The sequence below is a fragment of the Lathamus discolor genome, chromosome 3 (assembly GCF_037157495.1).
Source record: "Lathamus discolor isolate bLatDis1 chromosome 3, bLatDis1.hap1, whole genome shotgun sequence".
Lineage (NCBI taxonomy): Eukaryota > Metazoa > Chordata > Aves > Psittaciformes > Psittacidae > Lathamus > Lathamus discolor.
In genome coordinates this window covers 64,140,577-64,160,543 of record NC_088886.1, presented here as the reverse complement: position 1 = coordinate 64,160,543, position 19,967 = coordinate 64,140,577, and the positions used below count along the sequence as shown (strand labels likewise).

The following is a 19,967-nucleotide window of genomic DNA, read 5'->3' as shown; positions in this document are numbered from 1 at the left end:
AACAGGTTTCAAATATTCCTAGGGATTTTATTTTTCCACAGATGAGTACTGGTTTGCATATCTGGAATTCCCACTCACACTGGGAAATAAAAGACCTTTTCCTTGTACAGGAAAGATTAAAACTTTTCTCTTTTTTTTTTTTAAGCAATGAATTAGCTTTGTAAAAACCAGGTAAGTAACCTATGTTCTGTCATGTAGTTGGCTCTGGTATCAAAGATGGACTTGGGACAGCTGTCAACAGGACATTCTCCAAGGACACCTCCGACTCTATGTAATACTGTAGCACAGCCTTGTATCCTCGTTGTTGTAAATACTCAATCCGTCCATGATCAATAAGCCGTTTACAAAGGCAGCCTATCTCCTTTCGTTCTTCAACTGTAAGTATCCTGGTTTCATAAAAAGGAGGAAAAGAACAATAATGGGTGTCAGAACAATAGTGTTGTTAACTAACATCAATAGGTAAGCTTAGAAAAAGCTATTTAAATCACCAGAAGTTCAGTTCAGTTCAGGCAAGAGTGACTTGAAAGATTTTGAAAAGTATGTCCATGAAAATGATATTTTTAAAGTAGAATATTTCTATCAATTAAAAAGTTTCTGTAAAATGAGGCATTTTGAGGACCCCAAAGGGTTTCATGTATCACTACACACAATGCTCATTTTCTGCAGGAGTCAACTTGCTAGAAAATGATTTCCATACCCGTGTAAAGTATCAGGACCACTCTCTATCTTGCTGAATGTTTGCTCGTGTTCTTCTGCGTCATTAGTTTGCTCTTCACTTTCTTCACTTTCAGAGGCTTGCTTTGTGGTTTCTCGCATGCCACAGGTGGCCCAGCTACTCATTCTCTGAAAATAGTGAAATTCTACTGGTCCAAGTCCTACTGATTTAAAGAACTCTCTGCCTACATAATGTGTCCAGTCACACTTGTGATGGCAACACAGAGCAATAACAATTCCAGCTACAGGCTTACAGTCAGCTTCACTACTTTCATTATCAGCAGAATTGTTGGAAGCCACCTCTGTTCGATCAGTTCTGGAGCGTTTTGGTGCAGGCTCTTCATTTTCTGCATCACAGCAAGTTGTATAACTTTCAACCAAGCATCTCAAAGCAAGATCTGGGAAAAAACAGATATACCCCCCCAAAAAAAAAGAAGCAATGAATGCCATGACATTATTTATACAGCCTGCATCCTGGTTGAGAATGTACTTACCATAGAGAACAAAAATTACAAGCATCCTCTGAAAATATGAAAACCCTAAATGCTAAATTAATACCATGATACCTCTGGAGTTACTAAGGGTCTTTTGTCTTGAATATTTGTGCTACGCATGTGGATTTAAATTATTTCGGTTAACAAAGTGGCGTATTGTGGGAGGATCTCCTGTAAAATATGCAATTATTTGCTCTAAAAGTCTGCTATCTAGGACACAACCTATTTAATATGTACAGGTACTTCTTAAATGCCTGACTGTGTCATCTTTGTAACAGTACCTATGTAGCTGTCATATCTATGATGTTTTTCTCTACTTAGTAGACATAAAACAGTAGAAACAGTGTATTAGTTTAAAATTATCAGGACAGAAACACAGTCTTCTCATATGTTTGCTCGGGATCCACACTGAGACAGGCAATACAGATTTAGAAAGAAAGACATTTCAGAGTAGAGGCAACAGTGTTAACAAAGATACTTTCAAAAATGTATGACCCATGTCACAACTCACTGTTCTTTGTTCTGCTCTATAAAAAACAAGGCAGGTTTTACTTGTTTGTAAAGTAGCCTTGCATCTGTTATCAATTTACTATTCCACTGAAGTCAGTATATATTTAGAATGCTATTGTTACATTCACCAGAAAAGGGTTAGAGGGCAAGAAAAGGTTAAAAGGGCAGTTTGGAAGCTCAGTCCATTCACACTGTAAGATCTGTATCCTAACTTTGTGCAGGTAACACATAGAGAATTCATACCTGTTGCAGCACCACACAAATGCTTCCCAATTCCTACCACTGGGAGTTTTTTCTTCTCCAAAATAGGTACCTTATCTGGAGCGGAAAAAAAAAAAACAAACAAGAAAATACACAAAATTCGCAACAATCACAGGACTTCTATTATTGTAATTAGGACAGTGTTTTTTTCTGGATAAAATATTTTCAGTACCCTAAAGAAACAGATGTTTACCACTACTAAAAATACAGTGGTCTGTACATATAGTTACAAGCTATCCAAAGGCAAGTTTCGTTTTCTAAAACAAACTAAGAGACTTAGATGCTGTAGCTGAGAAGCACATTTAGCCATTTTAGCCTTTCTACTGCTTATGAAATGTAAATGACACTAATGATCTCCTGATGACAGAGGACCCCATAAAGTCTATGCCATTGGGATGCACAGCACCTCAATGATGGCAGTACTTTATTCTGCAACCTAACACAAATAATTTAGTCCTGCAAGCTCAAAACAAGCTTCATTTTGTTTATTTCTCACCTATAATGATGGCCTGTAAGTGTATAAAAAGCAAAACATTTTAAATCACCATTTAAAGAAATAGACGTGCATATAAGTATCTATGCACACAGCATTAACCTGTCTCCAAGCCATCACTGAGAATAATCTTCAAAACCAAGTCCATTTAAGCACACTATGTACAAACTGACTTGACCTCCAGTATTCAAAATGTAAAACTAAGACCACTTCAGAATTACACAAGCCAAGAAGGAACTTACTTAAACATAAATGCTGAATATCAACTTGAAGCCTTTCAAATATAGAATCTCTCCTTTGATGTTTTCCATCCACCTGTGTAAACAGAACAAGATTGTTCAGTAGGGCTGGCCACTAGTTATTATCATTTGCCTCTAGCTGTTGATGCCAGACTCTTTTTCTGGCAAGTCAACATCTGCACACTTCCAACATTATACACCCACTTTTCTTCCTAATACATCTGCTTTTGGCAATGTATGGAATGTAGGCAATCACACTTCCAAAGCTTTTTCAATGTAAAGACTTTATGTTGGTTTTGAAGCTAAAAAGCAAATACTGACAGCTTCAATGAAAACAGTTTAAAAATGATACCCTGCTAATGTGACAATCTTCTCTTACCTTAAATCGTGTAGTTGCCCTTTCCACAAGCAAAAACTGAACATTTTCAACATTCTGCAAGGCAACATCAACCCAATGGGAGAGCTTTCCTCGCCCAGCTCCAAACTCAATAAAACATCTTCCTGGACCAAGTAAATGTAATTTTTCCATGTTACCTAAAATAGAAGCCTACAAACATCAAAAGATTATTTATGAACCAAGCAAACACACACAGTGAATATTGTAATGCCTGGTAGAAAATGATTACTTCATCAAACTGCAGGAGACTTTTTCAGGTCTTCCTTTCCATGAGGGATTAGGGGAAAGATCTTGTGTACAGAGGAAAGGTATTACAATTTCTGGGTAATCAGCATCTCTCTGCCCTTCTTCCACTGCTCACAGAATCCCATCCAGATGGATGGATTTTCAGGATGAGGTACACATCATAATATTTTTCTCTGCTGATTCTCGAAGTAGCCATCCAAAATACGGGCACTGGACTGGATTTTCTGGGAAGCTTCTGTGCTCACAGAACTCTCTCTGCTGCAGTTATGCATTTTGATATATATAGGAAAGTAGAGAGTGGGAAGGAAGTATGGGAAATGGACATTTCTCACTTGTAACTTTCTTCTTTCCTAATCTTTCTGTTTTGCTGCAGTATGCAATCCATCTCCCTTAACACTCCTGCTGTTCAATATACATAAAAATGCAGAAGCTAAACTCAGGTTCACCAACTCTTACAAACTTCTTAGCAAACACAACGTTTTCCTTTTTGGAGCTCAGATTTATTGAGCTAATGTAAAATAAGTATAAGTAAAAATTCTGAACATCATCACACAATTTATCATCTCAGTATCCCAATGAACTTGTTACTAACATATAACAAAGCAGCCATTCCAAGGTTATATATATATGCTATCATTTGAAGAACACAGTTATACAGTATACCAGATTTCCTCTATGTGGAGTGACCAGCATTATGAATGCAGTCACTCAAATTTACAGCAGCAGAATTCCATGTGTTTAAAAATATCTATAGCTATCAGTAAAGCAGTGTCCATACCTGTTGTTTCAAGTGTTTGAAAGCAGATTCCCCATTCTTTGGGTCATTTAAGGCTTCTTGTAAAGCCTGGTGGGACAGTATTTGTTCCTTAAGGTGAAATTCCAGGCCTGCATGCAAATGCAAAGCTTTTAGGTAACGGCTTCCAGCTTCCAAGAGTTTCTGGTTTTGTGACATATTCAGATATGAGTTCAACCTGTAGCACTAACCAAATAGTCTGTTGGGAGCACAAATCTATCATGTACGTTTATTAGAGTTGTGTTGTTACCTGTATTTGATGGGAAACAAAAAAACATGAAAGGAAGGGAAATTGGCTATCTAACAAAAGATCAGTGTTTTAGCATTCTCTCAATGTAGTTTATTCTTCTGAGTAAAATTTAGCTATGGGAGGACTGTCTGTGCCTTGATGATAATGACTTCACGTGTTTAATGCCAAGTATCTCACGTTTTCATAGATATCCAACAACAAATCTAATAATGAAATATTTAATCAATTAAAGGTAAAACATTTTTAGAATTAAGGAAGCTCACCATTACTCGCTTTTTTCAACTTAATTATCAAGTTCTCCAGCTCTTCTTTGGATAGAGAAGAGAGAGGTACCTTTTTAAGGAGAAAAAAAGAAAAGAAAGCATCACCCACAAATACAAGACCTTTTTATTTTTGCTAGCTCTGGAGACATATCACAAATTTCAACACGTTTTGTAGGGGCTGACCTTTAGAACAAATAAATGTACTCACCTGTTTTTCTGGTATTTCTGCTACATCTTTTAAACCTGCATTAATATCCTGAACAAAATAGACCTTTAAAAAGAAAAGGAAATCCAATTATGTTAATTACCAGGAAGCAAAAAGCTAAGCTCTTCAGTGTTTCTTATCATAAGGTACATAGCAAGAGGAATGCACTGCAAAAGAAGATATTCCAAGTATTTTTTCCCCTATAGTCTGCCCCGAATACGAGCAGAAATGACTGTTCCGACATGTTTTAACAAGATTGAACACAGTGAAAAGTGTTAAGCTGTCAGTGCTTACTAGACTGATCCCAAAGACCCTTGTAAGACTTCTCAGGTGATGCCAAAGGTACAATACTGGTAAGGCAGAAAGGCAGACAATAAAGAAGCCATCTCTCTCTGAGGAATCTCTCACCAAGCGAACATTAGGGAAACATTAATTCAGCATTTTCCTCTGGAACTAAAAGAACTGAACAGCGACAGGGCATGTGGAGGATGTGAATTCCATTCCAGCAAGTAGTTACTCAGGTTCTGCGCTGCCCTGACTGCAGTGCTTGCTACGACTGCTGTCCTCCAGTTCACAGCTACTGCCAGCACAAGCAGTTCTCTGCAAAGCTGTAATGTTTGGGGTCTTCAGTGGAGAGGAAGTAGTGCTATAGTTACACTGCACTTACTGGCTTTGGCTTCTCTCTTGAATTACATTTCTTTAAATGCTTTTGTAGTTGGTCTTCATATACTGTGCTAAAATCCAAACGGAAAAAAAAATTAAGTAATAGCACTTATCATGTGAACTGTGGCAAAGAATAGAAAAAGCATTTATTTTACTTACTGTTTTGGATCAAGAGGACATGGAATCCTTTTTCTGCCATTTTCCTCCTAGTAACAAAAGAAAGGTTTTTAGACGCCCCTTCAGCATGCATTCAATATTCCTGTTCCAGAAAAGCACCCGAGGTTCATAAAGCATCCATTCGTGGACAGGGAGATGAACCGCGATAGAGACACCGGCACAAGAATGCAACGTGAATGGATCCTAACAGAATAACCTGCAGCGCTACTGCCGGGCCGAGTGACGGCCCCAGCCCGCCCAGGTGCTGCCTCTGCTGCCCGCGCTGCGGGGACACGCCACCCCAGCCTTCACAGTGCCACCGGGGCTCCCGCTTGCCCCGGCTCCTCTCGGAGAGCCCGGGGCTCCCCTCACGCCAGGAGCCGACCCTCCCCAGCGGGAGCCGGGGCACAGCGCCGTACCTCCTGCTGCCCGTGCTCCCCGCAAAACCGCCTCCCGGGAGCCGGGATCATCTTGCAGAACCGCTTCTTCCTCGCCACAAAGAAGGCACATCGCCCCGGCAACGGGCAACTCCGGCCCAGCTCCGGCTCCGCCGCCGCCGCCATTGCCGTCCCAGCGCCCCCCGCGGCCACCGCCTCCCCTCCATGTTGAGGCTCCTCCTCCGCGGGAGCTGCGCGCGAAGCTTGGAGTGCAAGATGGCGGCGGAGAGGCTGTTCAACCGGCCGGTGTGTGTGCAAGTGCGGTGCCCGGGCTGCGAGGAGAGGTGAGGCAGGCTTGGTGGTCTCACCGCTGCGCGAAAGGTTTACTGCAGCCCGTAGGAGAAGGGCTTGCGGAGCGGCAGGCTTTGTCCTCCTCCCTTTTCTCTCTACTGTGCCCTAACAGCTGAGGGGTGAGAGGCAGCGTCTTGCGCGCGGTGAGCTCGGTGGCTGCCTGCGTTCTTCTTGCTTTGGGGCTGCTAATGGGGACTTGGTCCCGGCGAGGCTGGAGGTAGTCAGTGAGAGCTGGGGCGGCTGCTGTGGTGTCTTACCTGGGGAGAGGGGAGTGAGGGGGCCGTGGTGGGGAGGAAACACACAGGGGCTGTGCAGAAACAAGAGGCCCCCCCCCCTTGCAGGCGACGCGGGGACCGGGGTTTCTGCCTCGAAATAGGTGCATTAACGTTCTCTACAGCTGCCTGACAGGAGGTTGGAGCCAGGAGGGGCTGGGCTCTGCTCCCAAGGAGCAAGGGATGGGGCAAGAGGAAACGGGCTCAAGCTGCACCAGGGGAGGTTTGGATGGAGCTGAGGAACAATTCCTTCCCCAGAGGGTGCTCAGGCATTGGAACAGGCTGCCCAGGGCAGGGCTGGAGTCACCGTCCCTGCAAGTGTGCACACACCGTGGAGACGAGGCCTCAGTGCCATGGGTCAGTGGTGGCCTTGGCAGAGCTGGGAATGGTTGGAGTAGATGAGCCTAAAGGGCTTCTCCAGCCCTGCTGACTCCCTCCCCGGGCCCTCCCGGTGTTTGCGCGTCTCCCAGGCCGCAGCGGTTGCCCCGCGGGCAGGGCGCCGCCCCCTCCGCGCAGCCTGCAGCCTTCCTCACCGCGGCCTCCGGCAGCGTTTCAGCTCCCTCAGTACTGCCCCGGGGAGCCTACACGTCTGTCCCGACCCGGTTGTGCTGAGAGATCAGTTGATGTGGCTGCACCTGTGTGCGTGGCTCAGCAGTGGGGGCTGGGAAAGCAGAGGAACCCTAGAATCCCGGACTGGTTTGGAAGGGACCTTAAAGCTCATCCAGTTCCAACCCCGTGCCACGGGCCGGGACACCTCACACTAGAGCAGGTTGCTCCAAGCCCCTGTGTCCAACCTGGCCTTGAACACTGCCAGGGATGGGGCAGCCACAGCTTCTCTGGGCACCCTGTGCCCGCACCTCAGCACCCTCACAGGGAAGAGCTTCTGCCTTAGATCTCACCTGAACTTCCCCTGTTTCAGTGTGAACCCATCACCCCTTGTGCTATCGCTACAGTCCCTGATGAAGAGTCCCTCTCCAGCATCCCTGTAGCCCCCTTCAGACACTGGAAGCTGCTCTGAGGTCTCCACGCAGCTTCTCTTCTCCAGGCTGAGCAGCCCCAGTGTTCTCAGCCTGTCTCCATACGGGAGCTGCTCCAGCCCCTGCTCATCCTCATAGCTTCCTCTGGACTTGCTCTGGCAGCTCCATGTCCCTTTTATGTTGAGGACACCAGGACTGCACACAGTGCTGCAAGTGGGGTGAAGTGTCTATTTAGCATGCAGTGAATTTCAGTAACATAGGTCCTGTCTGGATTAGACTGTGTGTGCAGGTGTTAGGGCTGATCTGGCTCTCCCCTGTTAGGAGCACAGGAAGGCTGATGTCTGTGGGTGTATTCTGTAATGTAAGTAACTTATCAGATGGATTGCTCAGCAAGAAGTAAATGAAGACAAGGTAGCACAGTACAAATGATTATCTAAAGTTTCAGCAGTTGTTAACAAATTTCAGACTTTTGCAAAGGTTCCAGCTTCTGGACAAAGTTTTAAACCTTGCTATTTAAAGTTGGTGGACAACAAGCAGTAAAAAGCCTGAGCTGACTGAGGAGCTGTAATGATTACTGAAACTGTGGGGCTTTCAGGTATCTTAGTAGTAGTCACCAGTGGACACTTTTGTGATATTCCTGCTGAAGTTTTTGGTTTTGAAATGTTGTCTGATTCCTGTAATATAGCTCTGAACACATGGTATTTGGATATTGTTTTCTTTATTTGTTACTAAGCTTTATCTTCTTTTTGTACACAGGAGATTAAATGTTCGGGTGAATATTGAACTTCTGTCAATTTCTAATCCTGTTCATAAAAAGGTTTGTGAATTTAGTTATATTTGTGTCATTTACTAGGTATTAATCTCAATTTTATTGTGTAAGAGGACAAATGGGCACAGGAAAAGCAGAATATTAGTATGTTTGTCACTTGCCCTTATTTCATTTTAGGTGTAATTTCTAGAGTAATTTAGTTGATTTGGTATGGTAGGTGTTTTCTAGGCTTTTGGCCCTCTCAGTCTGGCAGCTCATGGGTTGTAGTAAACTTGGAAATTAAAAGTATTCGGAGACCCTCAGAGGAACCACAGTGAAAGCTTGAGAGCAGTCTTGCTGTAAATGTACTGAACACTGAGGAATGTGGAGCAGCAGTTGTCTTTGCAAAAATCTCGTCTTAACTCGCCAGAATGCCAGCTTCTGGATGGATATAACATTTTGTGTTTTATTGATAAGTGGTAGTCTTTGAATGTTTGGAATTCCTCCAATGGAGGTAGGAAGGATGTACAAAATTTGCAGTAAAATAAAGTCTTCTTTCTCAGGAAAAATAGCAATGAGATTACTATTGGAGGTTATATCCTTTATATATATATATTATATATATATAAAAATCTTTTTTTGTTTATGGCTAATTTTTCACTTAATCTGTACATCCACCTACTGTGATGTTAAGATGTCATTAGTTTTAGTGTTACTGAGTAAAGATTTGTTTGTAAAGAAGCACAGCAGTTGTTTTATAAGATTCTGCTAATCGTGCCAGTGATAATATTAGGTGCGAAGAAGCAGTTTAGCTAAGGACTGTGTTCCAAGGTGCAGCCTGTGTCAGGCTGGAGTCGGCTGGCATTAGTTTTAACATAAGCTGCTTGCACATATAAATCCACCTCCAATTAAGAGTTTTGTTAGTGTTGCTGGCATCTGAATCACTGAAACTGGTTTTGGATCTGTTTGTGTTAAGTGTGTTGTGGTCACACTTCAGTCACATTGGAGGAGGTTTCTACTTAGTTTCTTTCCTTGCCTGGGAAATATTACATTCTTCACACAGGTTTGAGCCTCGTTACAGAGAGCCTGGGCCTGAGGTAGCAGGTGTTTAGCATAAGCCCAGCCTTGTAGTAAAAGACTAAGGTTTATCAAGCAGACAGCTTTTCCAAAGCACTGTGTACACCTCCAGCAAACATGAGTTTGCTTTTAAGTCTAAGCAGTATAGTGCTACAGTTTTCCATAGGGGCTTACTCAAACACATAAACTCTTCAGAAGGTTGTTTCTTAAACTTTTAGGAGCAGTATGCTATGGAAACCTTCCAATTATGGGAATGATGTGTTTGTGATCTATTACAGTGCTGCCAGTGCTGTTTCATGATGAGGAAAAATAGCACATAGTATTCTTTCTGAAAAATGCTGAAGACACATAGAACTTTGAAGCCTCAAAGCTGCTCAAAGTTGAAGTTTTTTACTTGGTTTATTTTTGTGAGGCAGTTTTCTCAGTTTTTCCCACTGTAACATTTGCAGTTGTGTTAAATGTTAATGTTTTCCACCTTCGAATGAGTTGCCACAGTTCTATCTTAATGTGTGGTTAAACAGTAAAAACATTGAATATTGTTTGCAGTATTGGTTTACAATGTTTAAACAATCCTACAGGGTGGTTTATGGCTTCTTAAATCATATTTAAATGTCTGTCTTCAGGATTTAGCTGTTCGATTGACTGATGATACCGATCCTTTTTTCCTTTATAACCTTGTCATATCTGAGGAAGATTTTCAAAGGTGAGTGATATTGTCATGTCTTTTACATGAATCATTTTCAAATGACAAACAAGAATGAAGGAATATTTTTTAGCTTAGAATGGTATCATAGAATTTTGGTTTTGGCATTTTTCTCTTGTGAAATTTTGTCAGTATTTTGGTGATATTGTTCTCCCTGGCCACTCAGTGAAACAGCCACATACAGGAAAGTGATTTGGCTCAGGTTTATCCAGATGAGTGACAGAATCCTGATGTTAACTTCCCTGCATAGCTACAGTGCCACAGTTCATATTCCTGCTTCCATCTTCCGTTTATTGTAACTACTTCACATAGACTGTTGAATGCATGTGAAGTATTCCAGGCAATACTTGCAAGAGGAAAGTCTGCCTGGACAGGGACTCTCAGACCTGAGCCTGTATCTTCTGGGTTTCTTGCATGTTAACTGCATTGCTGAGTCTAAGTTTGCTTCACTTGCTCAGAATTTGGCCATCAGATTTGGGCACCTGACATGAACAGTTCAGTTTTCTGCTTTGTTGTTTGGATAAAGTCTTGATAAAGGTTGAGTCTCCCCTCATTGTTCTTTGCTTCTTTCGTATGCCCCTATCTACTCTGTGCTGTAAGGAAGACATCTACTCAAAGGATTACATTAGTTGTGCCACAATAACTTATTTGAAGTCTCGAAGACAAAAATGTCCTCTGTTGATTACTGTTGAAGATGTGATTATATTTCTTTGCATTCAGGATTGAAAATAATTTGCTGATGAACTTTAATTGGCATGATCAGAATTAGTTCTTTCCACTGGTATAAACAAAGTATTTTCTAGGAAATGAATTACACTCCTATATATTGTTAATTTTTTCCCCTCACCCTGTTTCTACAGTTTAAAGTCCCAGCAGGGTCTCCTGGTGGACTTCTCTGCTTTCCCACAAAAATTTATCGATCTGCTTCAGCAATGCATTCAGGAACAGAATAAAGATATCCCAAGGTAGGTCATGAGTGAGTGCCATGTTACTCTGTGTGTACGTGGGGAGTTATTAAAATACTTGTCAGCTGATCTGCTGGAGAAGGGTTGGGAAAACAAGAGAGAACCTTCTCTGGATGTGTCTGAGCATCAGTTGGTGGTAGTTACTGACAAAACTTAGGTCTTGAGAGGACAGAGCAGTGGGATTGATATCCAGTGATAGTCTCCCCACCTGAGCTGGAGCTGGCAAGCCTCCCAAGCTGGCAGATGGGCAAGGGTGCAGCACTGCTCCTTTTCTTTTAATGCCTTAGTGCTAGAGAGCTGCTCCGAATTTCATGGAATTGTGTTTCACAGGAGAAGGCAAAGTTATAAGCCGTTCTGGCAAGGATGGTTTTCTGTCTGTCTTTCATTTCAGTGTTCAGATATTAAAGTGTGAGGGGAACAACCTGAGCTCCACTCTCCTTGTAGCAGCCTTTTCCCATGTTTTTGTTTGTGTGGGTATCAAGGGAGGCCTTGTGCAGAGCACACAGCTCCACTGTAGTAGTCAGGCCATCTCCTAAAGTATATAATGTGGGCTAAGAATTTTCCTAGGCTGTAGGATACCTGAAAGTCAGGAGTCTGCTTTCCTCTTCAGTTTGGTTACAAAGGCCTTACTTGGTTTTGGACTCCTAAGACATGGTTCTGAAAATTGTACAAATAGACTGATTAGTTTTGTTCATTTCTTATTCCAAGTTGCAAGCATTTTAGTTGCTACTTATTTGTAGTATTAACTACAACATAGGGATCGCATTTCATAGTTCGAACAAAAGCTGGACAGTCTTTTCTTGTACATATGAAAATGTATTTTATTTGAAAATAGTTTGTAGGGTCTATGAAGGTAGCGTCAGGAAAAGAAATGTGCTAAACACCTGGTTATTTCTCTTTTCCCTAGGTTTTTGCTGCAGTTAGTGTCTTCAGCATCTGTTCTAGATCACACACCTGTCTCTTTAAATGTAGTGGAGACAAACCCTTTTAAACACCTTACCCACCTCTCTCTCAAATTCCTACCAGGAAATGATGCAGAAATAAAGAAGTTTTTAGCCAGCTGTTTAAAATGCCTCAAGGTAAAATGAAAAATTGACATAGCTGTCACTGCTCTGTGTACCTGAGCATTTTTGTCAGTCTTAATACTTCAGAAGTGTTTATCAAATTGCATGTTCTGGTTTATTGTTTTACTTTAGCTCATATATGTCATTGTTGTTTGGGTGCATGTTCTAAATCTAAATTGTTACTGTCACTTTAGCAAGGAAAATGCTACGTGTACATTTAGCCAGGCTGGCAGGAAGTCAGGTATTTTACACATGCAGTGCATGGAGAGTGCAGCTGGTGAATGCTCCAGTGTCTCAGCTTCACAGTGTTGTGCTCATTGCCAGAGCAACAGCAAAAATAAAACCCTGTAAACTTTCATGCTCTTTGTTGTGCAGTTGCTTTAGGAAAGCATGCCAGTGTGTGTAATTCTGAGGCTTCATGGACTTCAAAGGGCTAGGAGCTATAAATAGCAAACTAAAATTGTGACGTTGGTGCGCTTGCTAGCAGTTGTAGCTTGCTAGGTTTTATTGAAAGAGAAGTTAATGCTCTCATAGTTTGACTGTTGTCTGTTCGGTTTCATAGCCTGTCATTGTCTCCCTTACTGGGCTGTCACATTTATAGCCATATAATAAGCCATTTCAAACCATACATTTACAGTAGATCAGTTCAGTAGATCTGTTGTTCATGCAGCTCATTTGTAAGCAAGACTTTATGATAAGATACTATTCCCTTATAGAAAATAGGTAAGAGTTTATTTGGGGTTTTAACTTGTACCTAATGCCTTTTAAATTTATTTTAGTATCTTCTTGAATGTGAAGTTTATTTAATAAGATGATTTTTCCACAAATATAACGGGTATTTATTGCTTAGGCAGGGTCTGCTGATGAAATGGAAGCTAAATACTACTTGTATTTTGGGAGCTAAGGTTTTGACTTAATGTCACTTTGTACACAGGAAGACAAACTGATGTTGGAAGAAAAGCTTAGAAAAACCGAAGAGGATCTTACCAGACAGCTGAGCTACACTCAACAGGTAACATACAGCTTTACCTTCCCTTTGTTTGCACTTTGTTTTAATCTGTAGAAAATGTACCTTCTTGTGGGCTGGTTGGTTAGCCGTTACCTAGCCACAGTAATTGACTTTGGGTGAGTGAAAAGAAGAATGTCAGTCTGCTGGAGCAGAACAAGCAAAGGGTGCAAGTGGAGAATAAGATGTATTTCTTAGAGTACCAAACCAGGATTTCACTTCATTTGGAGCAGAGGTCTGTCTGTGTATGCACATACACGTTATGTACTATGCTAGAGCACTTTGTGTTATAAGGGTAGGGAACATCATCAGATACTTATTTTCACTCCTAAATAGTGGTTGGAAGAAAATTCAGTTGGAAATGAAGATTCTTCTATCCACAGTGTCGGAAAGGTGCTCTTTAGCTTCTCAGTGCCTTACTTTCCTGCTTACAGAATGATGTTTGAATTCTGTTGAGATATCCTGTTTAAAGATATTTTCACATCTGGTGCTGAAATCTAGAATTTTCTTAAGAATTCCATGTCTCTCTTTTTAAGAAGTAATGGTAATGAATCATTCAGTATTAACTGAAGTGCGTAGATGTGTAAAACTCTATTTGCATTGTCAAACTTCAACAGAGCTTGTCAGAGAGAAACCGGGAGCTTGACAAACTGAAACATGAGTGGACATCACATACTACAGCTCTAACAAACAAACACACCCAGGAGCTGACAAATGAAAAGGAGAGAGCTCTCCAGGTATGGCAACAGAGAAGACTTGACAATATTCTTACATGTGAAAGTTTCTTGCCTTTGTTTTCAGCTTCACTGAATAACTGCTGGGTTTCTTTTCCTCTCACAGGCGCAAGCTCAGTACCAACAACAGCATGAGCAACAGAAAAAGGAACTGGAAAATGTGCATCAGAAAAGTATTCAGCAGTTGCAGAACAGACTCTCGGAACTTGAGGTCATCAATAAGGATCTAACAGAAAGGAGATACAAAGGAGACTCCACAGTCAGAGAACTGAAAGCAAAGCTTTCTGGAATAGAAGATGTATGCTTTATTATTTCCCATAACCAAACTTCCTAGTTTTAGAGAATTCACACTGCCTGTCTATGCATGTAATAGAAAATATAGCATATTAATTTTGTTCAGCTAATACGCGTTCCACACAGACATGATGTTACTCTTTAGATATATCTCTTTAAATTAGTACTGCAGGTTTTCTTTAAAGGTCAAATTCCTTCCCAACATTCTAGGAATGTCAAAGAGCAAAGCAGGAGGTGCTGTCGCTGCGTCGGGAAAACACTACTCTGGATGCTGAGTGCCATGAAAAAGAGAAACTCATCAACCAGCTACAGACACGGGTTGCTGTTCTGGAACAAGAGATCAAAGACAAAGATCAGCTAGTTATTAGAACAAAAGAAGTACTGGATGCGACACAAGAACAAAAGGTTCCTTCAAGTTTCGAAATCATTTCCTCTAAAGCCCTGTTGAATGTGAAGTGCAGCCTCCATAGCTTAGCAGCTGAGCGGTTTTTATGAATACAGCAAGAAAGCTTTCAGATGGAGTTAAAGATTCTAAATTACAGCATAAAAAGTACACTGGATTCAGTTTCACAAGGGTTGCTACTGTGTTAGTGTTGTGGTACTGGAGCACAGTTAGTGCTAGTTCTTGTGAACAAAAAGATGAGTGAATTTGACTGAAAAGCAACAACTGAATTTCTTGTAAGGATCAGTCCTCAGAATTCCTGAGGTGCTCCTTGAAATCACCAGCAATGTCTGTCACATCTTTATAACAATGTTTTCGATGTTGTCTTAAAGGTTATCCTGGAGGAGAGCACAGAGAAAAAACACAGTCATATTGAAAAGCTAGAGGCAACCATTAAGTCACTGTCAGCTGAACTGCTTAAGGTTTGTTTGAACAAGCATTATCCTTATGAAATGTCTTCTTTGGTTTCAGGGGTTTATCTTGAGAGTATCCAATGATTTTTCTTCTTACTAGGCCAATGAAATTATCAAGAAGTTACAGGGAGATCTGAAAACGCTCATGAGCAAATTAAAATTGAAAAACACAGTAACAATTCAGCAGGAAAAGCTCCTGGCAGAAAAGGAGGAGAGACTTCAAAAAGAGCAGAGGGAACTGCAGGAGGTGGGACAGTCTCTTCGAATGAAAGAGCAGGAGGTACTGATGCGTTAACCCTCCCTCATACACATGTTACTGTGTAGGGTGTTGGGTTTGATGGGTTTTGACTTATTTACAATAATAATGTCTTAAATCTTCTCATGGAATAGAATGTGTCCTTTTAGTTTAACACATTTAAATGTGTAATCAGCTTTTAATTTGTTCATTTTAAACTGCTGGGGAAGAGCTATCCACCCTTACAGAACAGAACTGGATTGTGTTAAGAGTCCAAAGCAGTGCAGTGGATGAATTGACATCTTTCAGAAGGCACATTTGTGTGGAAGCTGGGGAAGGAGGCAGGAACAGGATGAACTTTTCCTTCCACTAAATGTATTCCCCTGCTTAGTCTTTGCATCGTTTAACCACAAAAGGGTGAAAAGCAGAAAGGTTTCTGGCTGCCCCTAACTAGAAGTAGGGCTTACCTGGAAAGAGCTATCATCCTACTCCTGTAAAATACTGGGCTTGGACTTCCTTAACTTCCGAACAACTCAGTTTGTAGCAGCACCTGATGGTGTTATGATTCTTATGGGAATATTGCAGGTTTGCAAGCTGCAGGAGCAGCTGGAAACCACCATGCAGAAGCTGGAGGAAAGTAAGCAGTTACTGAAAACAAATGAGAATGGTAGGTCTGTGCAATCTCCTTTCTCCTGCTGTAACAATGATGTAGGGATCTATCTGCTACTGCAAGTTAACGGGAGCAACTACAGTGCTTCACCTGTGTGCTGCTGTTTTGTAGAGAGGTTGTTGTTGTTGTTTATGGAAAATAAGCTTCTGTCTGTGGTCTCTACACGCAGCTCTGGGTTGTTGCACGCCCACAACTTCCTTTGGTGCTTGGGGTAGTGTGTGTGGTGGGGCTAATGCTGGAGGAGGGACAGGAACGCATGTAGGGCTGGAGGAACCTGGAGCCAAAGGGCTTTTTGTAAGACCTGAGCTTCTAGTGCTGCTTGAGCTTAAAGAGGGAAAAGAGCACTCTGAGCTGCCATTTGTTTCTTCGCGGAAGGGCTGCTCGCTGTTGTAAGCAGCTTGTAAGAGGCAGGAGGTGAGCTTGGCCTTTGTCTTCTCTCGTCAGTAATCACATGGTTAAACAAACAGCTGAATGAAATCCAGATGACAAAGAAGCTGGAGACTTCTGCAAGTGCTCATGCTGGTGTTAGGACTGCTATCTCTCCTCATGGCATGGTAAGGTACAACTAGAGCGGGGCAGTGACATAGTTGTTGCCTTAAATATATGGCCTTAGAAGAGGGAAAAACAAAATGTGCTTTTATCTTCATTGGGCCTTAGAGTGTGTGTGTGTGGGGTGGATTCTGGGAGGGGGTTGGTCTTTGTTTTGGGGGGGGAAATTTTTCTGCCTTTTGTTTTTGAATAACACCCTGTTGGGTGCTACTTGATGCCCTGACTCTCCTCAGTGGGACTTTTCTAAGTTCTCGTCTATTAGAATACACAAACAATGCAAAATTACCTTGGAAAAGATGATGCACAGGTGAAAGGGGAAGAAAAAGAAAGTGGCATTTTTGTGATGTGAGGTTACCTACCTCACAACAGTTATATTTACATAGGTTGAAAAAGAAAGTGTACTCTTTGAGTACTCTTAGTAGTAGTGATACTGAGAAGCATGAAAATAAGGGGTAAGAGCCTACTATCTTTGTTAAATTCCACAGCTTATTGGTTCTCACCTTGGCCCCATGTGCACAGGCTGTTGTCACCCAGCAGTGGGTGAGCTGTTCGCTCGGTAGCGAAAGGGCATATTCATGCAAAAAGTTCTCTGAGTTACAGCTGGATACAGTTAATGTATTGATCAGTGACAGGGTGTGTAATTGTACAGCTTATTATGAGAATATAGTTATTAGCTAAGAGTGCTCAATTCCTCTGAGTGTTTAAAGTTACATGTTTTCATTAAGAAAAAGTGGTTTTCCTACCACCAGGAAGCCTCAGGCAAGCATTAGCTTCACGTTAGTTATTAAGTTTGGAATTTTGAATCTGCAAACAATCACTTCAGAAATTGCTTTCCTCCTTTATGGATGTATTCTGTTTCTCTTACAGCATGAACGACCATCCTTTCCCAGCTCAGGAATCAGTCATCCCATTTCTCCTCTATATGCCTTCCAGAACTTTACAGAATCAGCACACACCAAAACCATCAGTTCTCAACCTCCAGGACCGAAGGCAGGCACTTGGACTTTTCTGTTTGGTTCAGAATGTGATGGCATAAAATAGCAAAACTTAATGTTCTGGATATTTCTCCAAATGCCTAAGTATTTACTGTATATCCCAGTGCATCTTAAACCCTGTCTCAAATAGTATCACTATTAGCAATAGCTAATGCTTGGGTTTAGGTTGCTTCTCCTTCCATGCTTTGCTGCACAGAAGGGCTAGGTGGGGGATAGAAACACTGAGCCCTGCAAAGTTCTCTCTGTGAATACACTTGGTGGAGTGCTTCTCTTTCACCTGCAACTCTTTTGTTTCTGCAGATCCAGCTTCACACCCAGCTTCCTAAAGTGAATCGATGTTCAGATGTGCAGACAGTGACTGCAACCAGTCGTCCGGCGAATAAGGAGAAGTAAGCGTTGGCGGGTGCATTTTTAGGACTGTGGGATTTTTGTTTATGAAATTATTTTATAAAGCCATTTGTGTTCCATGTGTGTCTGGAACTGAGCAAAACATTCCCAGTAATAAGCTTGTTCAGTACTGCCTTTGTCCAGCAACGTATTAAGGCATTTTAAGTTGAGGCAGCCTGAACCGGTCACGGGGCATGGTTTATGGACATCAGCTGAAGAGCTATGCTTTCAGGAGGGAGTCCTGAGGAACAGAAAGCCATTGTCCCTCCTGGTGACAGGTCTAGGGGTACTGGGTGATAGGTCAGTCAAGAGATGAGTTCTAGACTGTTCTTAACCTTTAAATGATAAAAGTTCAGAGGAATGCAGTCGTTCTACCTGAAGTTAAGGTTTTTCTGTATGTCTTTGTTCACGCTTGCTGGAGGTAGCAGTGCATTAACATGTATGTTAAACTTTAATTGGACTTTTTCTTTCTAGTGGTGACAATTTGGGGCTGGATTCAAAGTATTTCAAGAAGAAAGATGACAGCATTCCTTTACGAGGGCTTAGTCAAAACACACTCAACTCAGGTATGTATGGACATAGTAAAACAAGAATTTATTTGAAATGTAGTTAACAGTTCTGGTTCTATAACCGGCATCTTGTTTCTGCTGTTCTACAGAGTATCTGAAACCCTACTTGCCACCAAAAGCCACACCGTCACCTAAAGCTGCAGTAACACCAGCCTCAGCTTATTTTCCTGGATAGCAGACAGGGTTCCGACAGTGGGAGTCCTCTCTTAACCCTGGGGAGATTTTTGGATGTGCTGTAATAAGGTATTAGTAAAGTATCAGTGTGAAATGACATGGTTTTATAACTCTGAATCTCTTCTTTGTGAAAGATGTCTTGACTGACACCGATGACTTCTCAGGATATGTGAGCCTAAGGGAAAGAAAAAGCTTTAAGCAGCCTCAGCCTTGGTGAGAACAACGCTGCAGTCAGGTCCCTGCGGTTGTGCAGTGTCCGCTTGATGAGCCTGTAGTTTTCCTAAAACCCACCCGAGTGCACTGACCTTTGTATCATAGGCATTGACGAGTGTGGCTTTGTAACAGGAGAGCTGGACACACCGGCATTCCCTGAGAGAGACCAGGTCTCTTGTGCCAGTTCCTCTTGACTCCTTTCAGAGAAAGGATGATGCAAATGGAAAGTGCTGGGAACTGAGTGGTGCTGTCAATAATGGTCAAGCTCGTAACTTAGGGTGACTGCTTTAATCTAAAACACTTGCTTATTTGAATTGCATCCAGACTTACAAATAATGGAATTAATATTAAAGATGGACAGTTAATTCAGTGATGGTAGAAAATTGTAATTCAGAGGTCTCACTTTTGGTTACCCTGACTTTTCTATTGAGCTCTGGGGGTTCTGTTCCACTGTGTATACAAGATACCTGGTGAGCATGGGAACAGTTAATCAGGGAGAGCATCATTACAAGCAGCTAAAAGCTACTTGACTTACTAATGACCCTTTACCACTGTCAGACTGCAGGCATTTAAGATACTCAGGTTTAGAGGGACTGAGTCTGTTCAGCTTGTCCTGCTCCCTGGCTTCAAATGCTCAAATCATATAAGAAAGAGCTTCGTTCTGTGCTGTCTCTTACTGTAGAATGCAAGTATTTGTAAGCGTACAAAACACCTTTTTTTAATGGCTATTTACATACTTTTGTTGTTAAAGATATTTTGGACCTTTTACCTTAGTTATTTAAGTGCATCCAGAGGATTGTGTATTTCAGTGGTTTGTTTTGCAGTGCAAAATGTGTATATTTGTTTCTAAATCAGCACCTTGTTCATGGATGATGGTCACTGGGTTTGGCATGTGAAGGTTTCCATGGAACTATTAAATGGCTTTTATCAAAACCTGATTAGTAACTGTTTAAGAGCGTTAACCCCACTGCACTGACAGCGCTTCTCCCCTGCTGCAGTACAACACGCACACACACTACACCACTTCCTTCAGTTGAGGCTTTAAGAGACAGGAACAGTTATTTAAAA

At 41.8% G+C, this 19,967-nt stretch overlaps 2 protein-coding genes across 2 annotated transcripts; one reads left to right on the top strand and one right to left on the bottom strand.

The window, feature by feature from the left end:
* Positions 1–6: 6 nt before the first annotated feature.
* Positions 7–6,316, bottom strand: TRMT13 (tRNA methyltransferase 13 homolog; the record flags this gene model as incomplete). The annotated part of the gene is made up of 11 exons (XM_065670545.1): positions 7–386; positions 698–1,112; positions 1,962–2,036; positions 2,715–2,787; positions 3,091–3,258; positions 4,133–4,239; positions 4,661–4,730; positions 4,869–4,931; positions 5,533–5,599; positions 5,688–5,734; positions 6,104–6,316. Coding segments are annotated over 11 exons (1,494 nt in total), but the record flags the coding sequence as incomplete, so codon positions are not given.
* SASS6 (SAS-6 centriolar assembly protein) lies at positions 6,292–19,832 on the top strand. The gene is made up of 17 exons (XM_065669536.1): positions 6,292–6,405; positions 8,418–8,478; positions 10,110–10,189; positions 11,050–11,154; positions 12,062–12,233; positions 13,153–13,230; positions 13,842–13,961; positions 14,065–14,256; positions 14,463–14,657; positions 15,027–15,116; positions 15,208–15,387; positions 15,928–16,009; positions 16,457–16,566; positions 17,429–17,551; positions 17,857–17,945; positions 18,418–18,509; positions 18,602–19,832. The coding sequence occupies exons 1-17, from the start codon at positions 6,338–6,340 to the stop codon at positions 18,685–18,687; spliced, it is 1,923 nt and encodes a 640-aa protein (XP_065525608.1). The 5' UTR covers positions 6,292–6,337; the 3' UTR covers positions 18,688–19,832.
* Positions 19,833–19,967: the final 135 nt, after the last annotated feature.

Excerpts from the sequence above, each read along its gene's own strand:
- SASS6 (XM_065669536.1), top strand. The coding sequence starts at position 6,338 with ATGGCGGCGGAGAGGCTGTTCAACCGGCCGGTGTGTGTGCAAGTGCGG. Across the intron at positions 11,155-12,061 it reads CAGAATAAAGATATCCCAAG|GTTTTTGCTGCAGTTAGTGT; the intron begins GTAGGTCATGAG and ends TCTTTTCCCTAG. Across the intron at positions 14,257-14,462 it reads AGCTTTCTGGAATAGAAGAT|GAATGTCAAAGAGCAAAGCA; the intron begins GTATGCTTTATT and ends CCAACATTCTAG.